The sequence below is a fragment of the Mesocricetus auratus genome, unplaced genomic scaffold (genome assembly GCF_017639785.1).
Source record: "Mesocricetus auratus isolate SY011 unplaced genomic scaffold, BCM_Maur_2.0 Super-Scaffold_100029, whole genome shotgun sequence".
In the NCBI taxonomy this organism is placed as follows: domain Eukaryota; kingdom Metazoa; phylum Chordata; class Mammalia; order Rodentia; family Cricetidae; genus Mesocricetus; species Mesocricetus auratus.
Window position 1 is genome coordinate 6,117,634 of NW_024429210.1, and position 15,277 is coordinate 6,132,910.

A 15,277-nucleotide genomic window follows, 5' to 3' on the forward strand; every position below is an offset into this window, starting at 1 on the left:
AGCATACTTTACCTGTGACCCATGTGCCCTCCCGTCTTTGGTTTTTGCTCGTCCTCTCTCTTGCTCCCGCTATGACTGGGCCCACTCCCCTTATCTCTCCTTTGCCACAATGATTCCGTAACCATTAGGTTTCTTGTAGTTCGTGACTTACCTAGAAAGGCATTTTTTAAACATTAATTTAGGAGCTGGGGATAGTGGCACACACCTTTATTTCCAGAACTCAGGATGCAGAGGCAGGGTTAAGGACACCTTGATCTACATAGTTCCTGGACAGCCCAGACTATGTAGACAGACACTGTCTCAAAAAACAAACAAACAAAAAAGTAATTTAGTTTATGTTTTTTCTTGTATGTGTAGCTCTGAACCACCTACATGAGTCCCCACAGAGGCCAGAATAGGGTGTTGGGTACAAATACTTAAAATCTACCATTTTTGTGCAAAGTATTAAACCTGAGTCCTGGATGAGCAGTAGTACTCATAATTGCTGAGCCATCTCTTCAGCTCCTTAAAAGTACTTCCTAATGATTTATTTTACATGACTATTTCAGTTTTTATAATGCTCTCTTTGATTGGGAGAACTGGAAGCAGCCCCTCCTCTCCCTTATAACAGGTCACCTCTGCACCTCAAACCATACCCAAAGGGTGTGACCACCACTACAAGTTCACTGGCAAGGCAAGATGCCACTGCAAGCTTTAATAAATGATAAATAATACATCACCACACACTTCTGTACAGAGTTACTCTTATGGTCTTTGATCTGAGTCCGGTTTTTTTGTTTTGTTTTTGTACATATACCATATTCTTAGGGTTTACTATTGGTGTGAAGAAACACCATGATCATGGCCACTCCTGTAAAGAAAACATTTAATTGAGGGTAGCTCACTTAAAGTTTTAGAGGTTCATTCCATTATAATCATGAAGGGGACCATGACAGCATGCAGGCAGATGGAGTGCTGGAGCTGAGAGATATAGATTTTGCAGTCAACAGGAAGTTTTATTTCAAACCATCACAGCTTACCAAACATTTCTTCTAGCTGAAAATGACCCATCCTATGAAGAACCCTAAAAAATATGCTAGCTAGAAAGTTGTAGTGAACAAATTAGAGTAACATGCACCTGAAAGCTAATTTAAAGGATAATTTTATGACGTTAATATCTCAATCTATGAATAAACTACTTGTTCCCTTAGTCTTCTGTGAAGTAATGGCAACTGGAGTTGACTGAACTTTATCAGAAGCTGTGTGAGAGTATTAATGGCTTTGTTTATGTTTTTGCATCATCATTCATGTGTCACTCTGGCCACGTAAAACTAGAATTTCTTTTCTTTTCATTTCTGGCTAGTAAAACTTGTAGACTATAAAGTAACTCCCTTTACCCGAGTCCTTGCTTTATGCATGTGCAAAATATTATCTTCTCAGATGGTTTTCTTGGCAAGTATCAACGTCCTTTTTGGTGATGCCAGTTAATGTGTTCATTACAGCCATGTAGAAAGATATGAAAGGGGGGTTCTTGCTTTTAGTACTTTTAAAGATAAATTTATAAAATATTACTTTAAAAAAATCACCGACTGCTTAGGTGGGTTTTTGGAACCTTGACAGTAATCCCATATAGAATAAAGGCTTTGAATCTAAGTAAATCTGGAATTTAATTTAGCTCACCCTCTGTATGTAATGCTCTCTGGCAAAACAATGTATACCTTGAGTTATTTGTTTAAAATGAAGTAATAATATTGCTTCACCCAACATAAAATGAATGCGTTGAAAGAAAAGAAGAAAAGTGTAATTCCTTAAAAGGATGATGCATGCAATAGGATTTAAATTAAAAAAAAAACAGAGCCACAAAAATGATCAACTCTAAAACAGTAAGCAATTGGGCAAATAGTAATAGCAGCTGTAGCAGAGTATTTGTACTGATATATGCACTTGCTAATTCAGTAACAAACCAAACATGACATTCCTAGCAAGAGAATGAGAAAAAACAGAAATAAACAGACTTACAAGCTTTGGAGGGGAAAATGTGGCTAGGTAAAATTAACAGATTATATTTTTTAACTCAAGTAAAATGACTTTGCAAATTGAGAACACTGGCTGCTCTTGCAGACCAGAGTTTGGTTCCTACTTACCTACATTAGGTTGTTCACAACTACCTGTAACTCTTGTTCTGGAGGACCCAATACTTCTTCTGGAAGTCCCCCAGCATCCAGATACAAACACATATAATCAATTAAAAATAAAAATAAAAACTTTAAATATTATGAAGATAATTTGAAGATTTGATATACTCATAGATTTTCTGAAGCACTGACAGATTCAATGTTTTAAAATTAGTTATAGTGTATTTTAGGAATCTTTCTTTTATGTTTTATATATATAGCCATTAAGTCTAACATCCTAAATGTGGGGATTCTAGAGATAAAGCATTAGTCTGCACCAAGATTTTTATTTCACGTTCACCATTAAGAAACATACAGGCTTTACATGTTTACAATTGTTTGGGGTTTTTTAAGGAAAGTATGAACAACTATTCTCTTAAGATTTGCTTTAAGAGGAATAATGACTTTAGGGGTTAAAGAAATGATTCTGTGGTTAAGAGTGGTTCCCAGTACCCACATGGTGGTTTGCAAACATTTGCAACTCCGGTTCTAGGGAATTATGCCCTGTTCTGGCCTCTTGGGGCACCAGGCATGTACGTGGGACACATACATATATGCAACCAAAAGTCTCATACATACTAAATAAATAAATAATAGAAGATAGTAACTGTTTTATACTGCATTAGAAAATGTTCAATTTTAAGTAAATTGACACCAACTCTAATTCTGTTGATCACCTCTCAAGTACCACTGCAAATGATTAGTGACTGACATGGGTGGGGCTTCTGCCTTTGTGACACTGGTAATTTCACATACAATTTAGAAATAAATAACTATATGTTTGGATATCAAGCAAAATGTGGTAAATGACATTTTAAGAAACAGTAAGCAGTTCATTGCAAACAAGAGGAACAGAGTAAGCAACTAGTTTTGGATTTTGGTAGGTGGACAATAAAAGGCATTCCAAAGAGAAGAAAGAGGCCATGGGTAATGGAAAAAGCTGTGAGAGTATTTGCAGATGGGTGTTCTTTTCTCCTTGAAGTATAAGGTGCCTAGAGAACTAGGGCTATGGAAAAGAATATGGAGGTTGAATTCTTCTGTCTCAGTCTTTATACTCTCTCTGTTTGAAGTGTGGTACGTTGATGATTGTTAAAAGACCAGATTATATTAGAATTGGGTTCATTTTCATGTAGGTAGGGAAATTCTTGTGACTTTGGTATTCATTTTATTGTATTCTATCATATGGCTCACTTCTAGTAAATGAGATTCCTTTGTAAAAATCCTAGTAGGTACCATTGTATTTCTTTTGTTAATTACTATTGGTAAAACTTTTGTTCCTACCCTTCAAAACGCATTTTAGAAGTTAGTATTTTTTTTTACAAATTTATTCGTACTATCCAGGATAGTACGAAAAGTGCTAGTTGCAAAGTCTAGAGCTGCCACTAGAACTTTTGAAGATTTAATCATCATGACATAAATCAGCAAAGAAGCCACAATTGTCAATGCAAGTACCTGCATCAGTCTTGGAAACACAGAGGACCAAGAATGTATGGCACATTATAACCTTAAACCTTCATATATCCAAATCTTTTTTTCTTCTACTACTCTTTGTAATACAAAAGTTATAGAAAGCATAGATTTTGTGCTGATTAATATTTTTTTCCTTTAAGTATCAATGAAAATGTTTTTAGGAAGAAAAAGTACCTCTGTGGTCTTTTACGAGTGACAAAAGATTACATGATCATCTATATAATTTATTTGAATAATAGATTAATAAATATAAAAGGTAATACAGTTCTAAAAAATAAATTTGAGGCATCTTACCTAGAGAATGGTTTGTCACTGAGGTGACATTTAAGTTATGATGTGCCAGTTGAGTGGTCAAAGCAAAAGACAGCAAATGCTATTGAATGAAAAAGGCCTTACATCAGAAAGATAACACACTCACGAAAATGGGAGACACCGAGTCAAAGGGACTGAAATGTAAAGACAAATTGGGAGTGGCTATTGTTAGCTTCATGGCATATTTATGCAGGAGTCTGGTGTTGGAGACAATGACTTGAGCATTGTGGAACAGACTTAATAACTTCAGTGCAGGAAGTAAAGCTAAGAACAGTTAGAGGAAGAGAGCAGCGACACCAGTTTATAGAACGGTTCACAGGATAGGTAAGGCATGATAACAGAAGATGGGAAGAAAGTTACAGATGAGAATTCATTGAGGGAATACGCAAAAAATATTGCCAAAATAAGCAAGAAAGATCTAGAAATTTCAAAATTCTAAAGGATGTTTACTCAAGATATGATACCACATGTCTACAATCCCTGCACATGGCAGACTTAGGCCAGAGAGTTGTGAGTTTATAACCAACTTGGGCTATAAAGTAAACCTTGTCTGAATAGTTGAGTCACATAAGAAAAAGACTAGACAAGGAGGAAGGAATTAGATCAGAGGGAAACAGGTAAATCATGAATTGCATTGCCGTCTTTGAGATACCTGTGGTATTTACTTAGATTACCATCTGGATGCATATTTGAGTTTTGTATATCAAAAGAGTGTTCTTGCTTGGAAATGGGAATGTGGTGGTTTGAATAAAAATGGCTATCAGGAAGGAAGTGGCTATCAGGAAGTGTGGCCTTCTTGGAGGAAGTATGTTACTGGTTTTGAGTTTGCAGAAGCTCAAGCCAGACCCATTGACATTCTTTCTTCCTGCTGCCTGCCAATGCAGATATAGAACTCTCAGCTACCTCTCCAGCGTTATATATGCCTGTGTGCCACCGTGCTTCCCACCATCACTATAATGGACTAAATCTTTGGAATGTAAGCCAGGACTATTTAATTGTTCTTCTTTAAAACAGTTGTCATGCTCATGGTATCTCTTCACAAGGGAAACCATAGGATTGGCTTTTACTGGCAAAAGAGCCCTGGACCAAGTCTTGGGAGACTAATTTTTGAATAGATAAAGGATATGACAAAAAAAAAAAAGAGCCTCAGACATATTAGGGGGAATGCAGGGGAGTATAGTAGAACAGAGGTCAGTAAGGGAAGATATCCTCAAATAGGACGTGATCATCTATCTACATTGTGTGCTTTTATTAGATCAGGTAATAAGGACTGCAAAATGTAGCAAGGCAGAAGATGTCTGTACATTTATTTAAAAGCTTTGCTGATCCCATTTGGAGAAACAAAAATAGATTTAGTTGCCTGGTGAGTGTAGTAATAAAACATTCATGTATAGCAATCAATTTTGAAGTCTTTTTTTATATAAAAGAAAAATGCATAGTATATAGAAAACAGGAACTAATATTCCCAAAACATAGACAGTCTCATTTGATTTCAAGGCAAAAGTGATATGCCACTATTCTGTGGTAACTCTTCAAGAGAGACTCAGCAGATTCTGAAGCTGGTTTAATATGCATGTGAGAAAGAGAAGAGAATGTGAATGGTATAAATATCTAGACAAGTCAGGAGGCAGTAGGATCCCAAGGCTAAGTGGATTTTCCTTCAGCATAAAGAAGAACGCTTGTGTTAGAATAAAAGCGAAGCTGAAAAAGTAATATTAGGAAGCAAATGAATTTCTGGTATTTCAATTATGTATTCTGGGAAAATTCCTGTCCAATAAATGCATTCATCATGTAATAAATTCATTTAAAAGTTTGGTGAATCATCCCATATTACCCTCTAGAATATATGTTTCTCAAACAGCTACTTTTACATAACTTTGCACTAGATAGTGTCAAGGGTTGCGGTTAATAATAGATTAATAGAGAAAATTTATTATTATTATTATTTACTTTTATCTAGCATAGAAGAACAAGAATAATTTGCTAGAGGCTGTTCTTTCCTTCCACCATGTGGGTCCCAGGGATGAAACTCAAGTCATCAGTCTTAACTCACAAGAGCCTTTAACTGCTGAGTTGTCTGGCCAGTCCTTCCCTTCACATTCTTTTTTCTTTTTTTATTCTTCCCCTCCTCCCCCTCCCCCTCCCTTCTCTCCCAGATCCACAACCCTTCAATCTCCCCTCAGAAAAGAGCAGGCCTCCTAGAGATATCAACCATGCATTGTATAATATGCTACAATAAGTCCAAGCACATATTATCATATCAAGGCTGGCAACACAGTAGGAGAAAAAGGATCCCATAAGTAGGCAAGAGAGTCAGCACCTACCCCTGCTTCCACTTTTAGGTATTGTGCAAGAACACCAAGCTCCTCAGCTATAACATGCAGGGGACCTAGGTCAGACCATTACAGGCTCCCTGATCTCTGCATGCCCCCATGCATCTCAGTCAGTTGGTTCCGTTGGTCTTGTTCTCTTAGAACCCTTGATCCCTCTGCTTCTTTCCAAGCCTTCCTTCCCTTCTTCTGCAAGACTCCCTGAACTCTGCCTAATGTGTGACTAATGGGACTCTGCATTGTTTCCATTGGTTGCTGCATGAAGGCTCTCTGGTCTGTTTGATGAGAATTCTGCTAGGCTCCAGGCCTAGAACACTCTGTAGGCAGGACAGGCTAAGAGTCAAAGTTGTTGTGGCTGGGTTGGCATTGTGATCTCTCCCCTTTAGGCCTTGCCTGGTTATAGAAGATGGTTGGTTCAGACTCCATGTCCCCTATTAGAAGGAGACTTTACTAGGGTCACTCCATGGAGTTCCCATTGAACTGTTTCCACTTCCCCTAGTTATGTGTGAGACAGGGTCTCACATGGTTCATGCTGATCTCCCACTCTGTATAATGAAAAGTAACTGAATTTATGATCCCCCCACCTACACAACAGGAATGCTGGGATTACAGAAGGTGCCACCATACCTGGCTTGGGATAGAACTAGTGTTTCCCATGTGCTAGGGAAGCACTAAACCATCTGAGCTACATCCCTGCTTCTGTTACTTTATTTTGTCCTCATTTTTACATATGATTGAAAGTGAACATTTTTTTAAAATTCTTCTTGTGCTTTGTTTGCTGTATATTACATTGCATGTAATATCAGATATTTTACAAACTTTTTTCTAGTCTTTGATTTTATCTTTATGTATTCATGAGCACTTTTCCACATAGAAATTCTTTGAATATATGGTCTCTGCAGTATGTATCATATAAAGAATATACCTGCCTCCTCCGTGAGTTTTCAGGACTTTTAAAAGTTTGTTCCATTCTTTAATCCCCAATCTCTCTGATTCTCCGTAAATAATCACTGTTTTATTTCCTGTTGGTTTTAAGATTTAATATAGAAATGCTCAGTGGTGAGTTCACCATTGTAGGACTGATTATAGGGAACAGTGAGCTCAACATATGTTTCTGTTGGAGCTATGAATTCATTATGTAATTTTAGAAAGCAAAATGGCAACTTTAAATGAAACTAAAAGCAGTATTTACTCTTCAACCTAGTTATTTTTTTTTAATTCTTGGGAATCTGTTCCAGAACAAGAAAAGCAAAATGCATAATATTATGTTACCTCCTTAGTAGCATAAATATTGGATACAAATGTCTACAAAAATGGAATGTTTCAGTGTATTTTTCCAGGTATTTCACAAAATGCTGTCCAGACAATAAGGAGTGAAAAACAAAACAAGTAAACAAGCAAATAAATAAATAGATAGATAGATAGATAGATAGATAGATAGATAGATAGATAGATAGATAGATAAATGACCCCGGGCTTATTTTAAGATTATTGTCGTTGCATGTGAACCAGTAAAAGGAAATGCACAGAATATATGTCTGGAGATAAAAAAAAAGTGACCCTTAGATGTCTCCTTATTCCTCAAGGAAACCTGAATGATGAACCTCGTGGTGACCACTTCAGCTGCTCATTAGTCTCCCCCCCTCCCCCCAAGCTGAGCAGGAGGTGTTGACTCAGCACCTTGCTACCTGGAGAGAACTGTTATCGAAGTTCTTGTGCTACATTACATACTGTGTCGTCAGCGTCCTATCTATGAGGTTCATCGCAGGGTTCTACATTGATAGCAATCATATGTGGTCATTCTAGTGCATGTGGGCCTCAGCAGACGCAGGCAGCCATCCTGCATTGCTGCTCTAGTTGTGCTGCTCTAGCTCTGAGCTCTGCTTTGGATGTTAGAGAAGTGGAGCAGGTTAAGTGGCCTCTCTTTTACTTGGCTTCTGAAGGAACTCTGTTATCCCTTACCAAATAAATACTCGAGTCTGTTATTCATGAGCTGCTTCAAGAAACTAACAATAATATTGCAGCTCTAAACAGAAAGCAGTGTAATTCAAGTGTAGTTTATTTATTACTTGGCATCTCTGTGACCAGATACATACCTGACAGAAATAACATGTGGGAGGAAAGATATATTTCAGCTCAGTTTCAAGGAGTTGTACCCCATCATAATAGGGAAGGCATCACAGAGTTCAGGGCAAACTCTTTGCCTGGCAGTGGCCTGAACTAGGGGGCCCAGCTATTGGTCTTAAAAGAGCCAACCAACCACAATGATTCCAACTTGGCAGAAGGCTCCACCTCCTAAAGTCTCCATATGCTTCAGTAGTGTCAATGGATACTGTCCAAGCATTCTGAACATGGCCTTTGGCAGATGTTGCAAATTAAAACAATAAATATATATTTACTCCTAAAGTGTGCCATGTTTTCTGCAGGCTAACTGTACTACGCAAAGATAAGTAAGAGTGCATCCTCTTTGAAACATGAAGATACTTAATTGTTAGGTTTTCTGTTTGATTGAGACATTTAAAATGTATAGGTTGCCATTTATTGTGTTGACCACTAGATGGGGCAGTTTACTAATTTATTACCTTCAACCTAATTGAAGTTGAATTAATAAAGTGATTTTTTTTTTAGTTGATTGCTTAGAAATTCAAAAAAATTAAGTGATCCAAGATGCAGACAGTTTGACAAGATCTGGACTAGAATGCCAGCACCCTGAAACAACCATTCACTGCCATATCCATTTTGTGGGAGGTAGTTAAGAAAAATACATGATATAATACCCCTCAAGAAGCCTTTATTATTGGGCAACTTTTAAAAGTAGTGCGCTAGCATCTTAAATTGTGTAGAAGTATTTCCTTAGTGAGTCTCTTCAGAAAGCCTCTTGTAGTAAAATTTATGCAGGTCCCAGAAGTGCAAACCAGGCCAAAAAGTAAATACCAACAGGGAGTTTAGTCCATTCAAAGTAGCTGTAAGGTTGTGGTAAGATGCGGTCGATACATTCCACCAAAGATCAACGTGAAAATAGTTGTAGGTGTCCACTGTTGGGCTTCTGCACTCCTTGTATGTGGAAGACTAAGGGTAATCAGTAGCCATTTCAGGGAGCGGGTCTAGAGTGGGAAGTAGAAATGTAGGATACATTCTTCAGAAGAGACGCAGCAAATGCTCACCTGTGTGGATTTTGTCACGAAATGGAGGTAGGGATTCAGGTGAGATGCTGCGCAGCCTTGGAATTTGACAACTCCGGATTTACTGTTAGAGAGGTGACGTTCAGATGTGCTTAATTTTGACCAAATGCGTGTGGAAGTATATAAGAAACTGTATAAATATTAATCCATTCTGAAAAGGTCAGATGTTTGTGTCATCCCTTTAAGGTATTGCATCATGTTTGGCAGCTTGTAAGACATGACAGAATGATTTTTTTTTTTTTTGAGGCAGGCTTTCTCTGTGTATCTTTCTTTGAAACCTGCTGTGGAACTAGCTCTTTTAGACCAGGCTGATCTGGAACTCACAGTGATCTGCCTCCCAAGTGCTAGGATTAAAGTCGTGTGCCACCACAGCCCAGCTCAAAAAAATTTTTGTATAAGGCACCATTACCAAGTTATACTTTAAGAAACTTCAAAACAATGTTTGCTTTCTTTGATAAACTTATTCAACATGCCTGATAAATAGCAATTGCTGTTAAATGCTAAATAATTGTCCTTTTATTTTTTTTTAATGTCTAGGTGCAAAGGTCAAGAAATAAGCAAGTGCGAGAATTATTCTTGGATGGCTTTAGCATTCATCATGCAGGGATGCTTCGGCAAGACAGGAATTTGGTTGAAAACTTGTTTTCAAATGGGCATATCAAAGTCCTAGTCTGCACAGCCACATTAGCCTGGGGTGTCAATCTTCCTGCACATGCAGTTATTATTAAGGTAAGAGCTTACTTCCCTTTGCACATGGATTTCTGTGCCTGTTAAAGCAAGCCTCTGAATTGATTTGTTTAGAAAAATGTTGTAGTTTGTGTTTCATTGACTGTGAATGATTTTCTTCAGTAAAAGTCTAGTTTATATCACAGATTTTAACTCTATCCCAGCTGATGAAGGGATTATTTAAAGTACACTTTTTAGATCTTTCCATATTTGCCCAATTTCAGGTTCCAGCTCTTCAGGATTATGTGTGTATGCTTATGTAAATTTTATTAACTTTTTCTCATCTAGGGAACACAAATATATGCTGCCAAAAGAGGCTCCTTTGTTGATCTTGGAATTTTAGATGTCATGCAGATATTTGGCCGAGCTGGACGACCACAATTTGACAAATTTGGGGAAGGAATCATTATAACAACACATGATAAGCTCAGCCATTACCTCACTTTACTCACTCAACAAAACCCAATTGAGAGTCAGTTTCTGGAAAGCCTTGCAGATAACCTAAATGCAGAGGTAAGAACTTAGAAGTAAGAGGTTGGGGAAAATTGAATTGGTTGTTTATTTGTATTATCAGGAATATACTGTGTGTCAAAAGACAAAATAGGGACTGGAGAGATGGCTCCATCTAAGAGTACTTAATTAATGCTCTTGGGAAAGATCTGCGTTTGGTTCTGGGCCCTCACATCAGGCAGCTTGCTTCCTTGGAAGGCCAGCCTCCAGGAATCGAACACCCTCTTCTGGTCTTCACTAGCGACGGTTTGCACATGTACAAAGCCACGTACAATGCACATACACATAAAAACACTTAAAATGACATATTTAAAAATAGAGGAAATAACAGGATAAATGGCTGAATGTTGATTAGTTCATGGAAGTGCCAAGTGTAGACATGACAGACAAGAACTGGCTGCTGACGATGACATTTGCTCTAGATCAGACTTTCCAACCTAACCTACACAGAATGGGGAACAAATAGCAATAATAGAAGTGTATATTCATATTTTGCTTTTCTATTAAAAGTTCTTAAGATTCATAAAGCTACCTTATTTTATTTAGATTACTTGATAGTTTTGTTATTGACATTTTATTTAAATTATATAAAACTGTAATTTGAGCTTGAGTATCTTAATTTGTTTTGGGTGTGTGTTTGTGCAACTTCTGTGCTAATTGATCTTGGCAGCCTGAATATCTAACATCTTAGCTGACAAAGAATATAAACATTTTTAACAATTTAGAATATATAGTCAAACATTAACTGTGTTTTCACTGTTTTCCTGGCATTTTTAACTATTGCTGTGGTAGTCAGCACTCTCCTGTGCCTGTTTCCTTTCTTAGCCTGAAGTTGTTTTAATTATTTCAGTAGCTAGTATGTAAGCATGAAGGAAATATCAGTCACAATGTATGCTAGTCTTACACCACATTCTTTACAAACAGCTTACAGAAATGTCTGTCACGTCCTGCTCCTGTTCTTTATGCTTCCTCTCTAGAGGAAGCAAGCTCACTCAGTTCTCTCTCTTAAGAATAGTTGCCAAAGAGCCGGGCATTGGTGGCACACACCCTTAGTCCCAGCACTCAGCAGGCAGAGGTAGGTGGATCTCTGTGAGTTCAAGGCCAGCTGGGTCTACAGAGCGAGTTCCAGGACAGCCTCCAAAGCACAGAGAAACCCTGTCTTGATAAACATACAAACAAACAAAAAAAGGTGCCAAAGGCAGATCAAAACTACACTGCAATGGCATCCAAAGAGGGGCAAGTGTTGCATAAGGGTTAAGAAGGAGGAAATACATTGGGTGCCAGACTGTCAACAAGAAAAACATCTTAGTCTATGAAAGCTCTATCGGAGGTCAAAAGGCTAGCAAGGTTAGGAAGGTATGGTTGGAGGCTACAGAAAAAGGCATGAGGGCAGGTAGATGGCTATGGGTAAAGCCTAGGACCTCAGTTTGTTCTTCCGAATCCACATGGTAGAGGGAAACAAACAGCTAGTGTCCATTGTCTTCTGACCTCCACATGCATACTGTGGCACAAAGTTTGCATGCAGAATCACACTAATAAGGCACTAGTTTCTTTTAACAAAATTACAGGATACTAAAAAAGACTAGGAGATAAATTTTGATTCTTAAGACAATTTATAATAACTCAAGTTTCAGTCCTGGTTATTATGATTGAATAGTTTAAATAACTAGGTATAAATAACTCAGATGCCTCATGAGTATCCTCTTAATCTCTCAGTCATCCTGGCCAGTGATATCCTCAGATATCTGTATCATCTCAAGATCCCTAGGCTGATTTTTGAAAATAGTATTCAAACACAGGTCCATTAAATGCTAAGCTAGTCTATTTGGTGGAGCTTAGATTTTGAGCATCTTAGATAAAATGTTGTAGGTTAAAATAAATATCTGTCCTTTATATTCTACTTTATTCCATGGCCTAGACTAAACACTTTTGAAAATGTCAGCCGTAGTTTTTTCTAACCTTTACGATGCTAACAATGTTGTTGTGCTGGCTGGGCTTTATGTCAACTTGACACAGGCTGGAGAGTCAGTTTGGAAGAGGGACTCTAAATTGACAAAATGGCCACCGTGGGCAAGTATGTGGTGTGTATTCTTGACTGATGATTGTTGTGGGAGGCCCAGCTCACCATGGGTGGTGCCACCTCTCAGTTGATGGTCTTGAGTGCTGCAAGAAAGCAGTCTGAATAGGCCATGAGGAACAAACCAGTAAATAGTAGTCCTCCTTGGCCTCTACATCAACTCCTGCCTCCAGGTTCCTGCCCTGAGTACCTGCCCTGACTTCCCAGGATGATGGACTATATATAAGCTTAGGATAAACACTCTCCTCCCTTTCTTGCTTTTGGCTATGGTATTTTTGTTTTGTTTAGTTTTGTTTTTGTTTTTCGAGGCAGGGTTTCTCTGTATTGCTTTGGAAGTTTTCCTGGAACTCGCCTGCCTCTGCCTCCCGAGTGCTGGGACTAAAGGCGTGTGCCACCACCGCCCGTCTTGGTTATGGTATTTTATCACAGCAGATATCTATAAGCTTTATCTTAAAGTTTGTGGAGACTAAATTTTAGGCAACTTTTAACTAATATTTCTGACCACTTTTTATGTAATAAACCCAAGTACTGTTGTAAGTATACACAATATACAAACTAAGTCAAACAGTGTTCTTATCCTTTAGAACAATAGAAACTAGCCATACCCCGAGAATCAAAGTGAACGAGGATCCATGTGTTCACCATTAGCTACTTAATAGATGTGCCATTTTCAAAAATGTCACATAACCATGAACATAATTCCATTTGTTTATGGAAAGGACATCCATGCTTTGAAATTTTTAACCTTCATAATGAGATATAGTCATTGCTAATTTTTTTTACCTTTGTTTACATTCTTGTCAAATTTTTTGATTAATAATACAAATTGAATGTGAAATTAAATTTAATAAAACTGGAAATGAAATCTAAATCAACTTATAGAATGAATCTGTGCTGTATTATTAAGGTCATGGATTTGTATTCACCACATCTTAAGACTCAGCATTGGCAATGGTTAATGCAAAGGAAAATCAAGTTAAATGAGAAAAATAATGTTTCTACTCATGGCTTTGACTTTATGAATATAATTTTAACTAATTAGACAAATTCATTAAGTATCATTTTAAAGCAAATATTTGATGCCCATCTTTGCTCATTGACACCTAATGAGGTGACTCTATAATCCTAAAGCTGAAAGGTCACAAGTGTGTTATTTATATAAAGGCACTTTAGTTTGCATTGAGAAAAAAGCAAGTGGTTGAAGTTTACTAACATGTTATGCTCTGTTCTAATAAGGCATTCTTTATCTAGGATAATTTTCTAATGTTCTAGCACTTATTTTTCAGAAGAATTCCACCCATGCACAATATTGTTCAGATACCCACGTATGTAAAAAGGCCTCATAGTATACCCATGCTTCCCCAATTTGCCTCTGATTACTCCCCAGCCCAAGTCCTTCATCCCAGAAGGCATTCCTCTGCTCTCATCACCTTCAATATCCAATTCTTCTTATTTTATTTGCTTGTTTTCAGTTTTCATTCATAAAATAGTACTCATTGATTTGTGAAAAATCCATTACCTGCTGTTCCACTTGGTTACATAGCACATAGCACATAGTTACACAGCACATAGCACACTGATTTTTTTTGATAGTCCTTTGATACTCAACCCCAAAATTTTTACTTCTAACCTTGAAAGAGATGGTAGGATAAATTTGCTTATTTAGATCTTTTTTATGGTTTTGACCACTTTTCAAAACATATATGTGTGTGTGTGTGTGTGTGTGTGTGTGTCAATATATATATATTCAGATAATCAAAATATCCTTATATACTAAACGTTAATATATGGAGTAGGTATGAAGTATTACTTAAGTTTTATATCTAAATTTCCAAATGTGGTGAATTGTATTTGATTTAGTGGACCTCATAGTGCTATTGCATTATACCCTACTAACATTTTCATCATTCATACATCCAGTATTTGAAAAATATTGTTGAATATGAGTCCACTGTAAGGCATGGGTGTTGGGTTTATAATATTCATCCCAGGGTTTTATGTTGCAGCCTCATCCAGAGGAACCTTGATGTGGCCCAGGACCATGTTTTTGTGGAAATAGCCTTGTACGGAGTGTACAGGTTTACTGCTAACTTCTAAGTTGAATACATGAATTCCAAAGATACACTGTGACAAAGCTGTCACCAGGTGGCAGCTTATAGTTAGAAGAAATTTTTCATTTCTGTCACGAGGTGGCGATAAAAGACTAGCCTCAAAATACGATGTACCACGAAATAAACATGTCTTTTTCTGTCTAATGTCTTTGCTTCATATATGAATAATTAGAAGATTTTGCTTTACTTAAGCAGATGAGTGAGGCCTAGTCCCTCCTTTCTTTACATCATATCAGAGGCAGCACCAACAGATTACTCACATTAATTTCCTGATCAACCTTATTTTGTGTTTTATAAAATCTCCATTTCCTGTATTTCAACATAATGGTATATGATCTTAAGGAAAATAGGTCACACTTACATGATATACGTACACGCACACGCACACACACACACTTTAAACTAG

General features: G+C 37.3%; 1 protein-coding gene across 2 annotated transcripts in view; it reads left to right on the forward strand.

Annotated features, from left to right (window-relative positions):
* Ascc3 (activating signal cointegrator 1 complex subunit 3) overlaps positions 1-15,277 on the forward strand; it is a 252,501-nt gene that overhangs the window by 103,490 nt on the left and 133,734 nt on the right. For both annotated transcript variants that reach the window (XM_040733169.1, XM_040733170.1), the window contains exons 15-16: positions 9,985-10,176; positions 10,462-10,686. In XM_040733169.1, the coding sequence (XP_040589103.1) occupies positions 9,985-10,176; positions 10,462-10,686 (417 nt within the window). The remainder of the gene's footprint in view (positions 1-9,984; positions 10,177-10,461; positions 10,687-15,277) is intronic.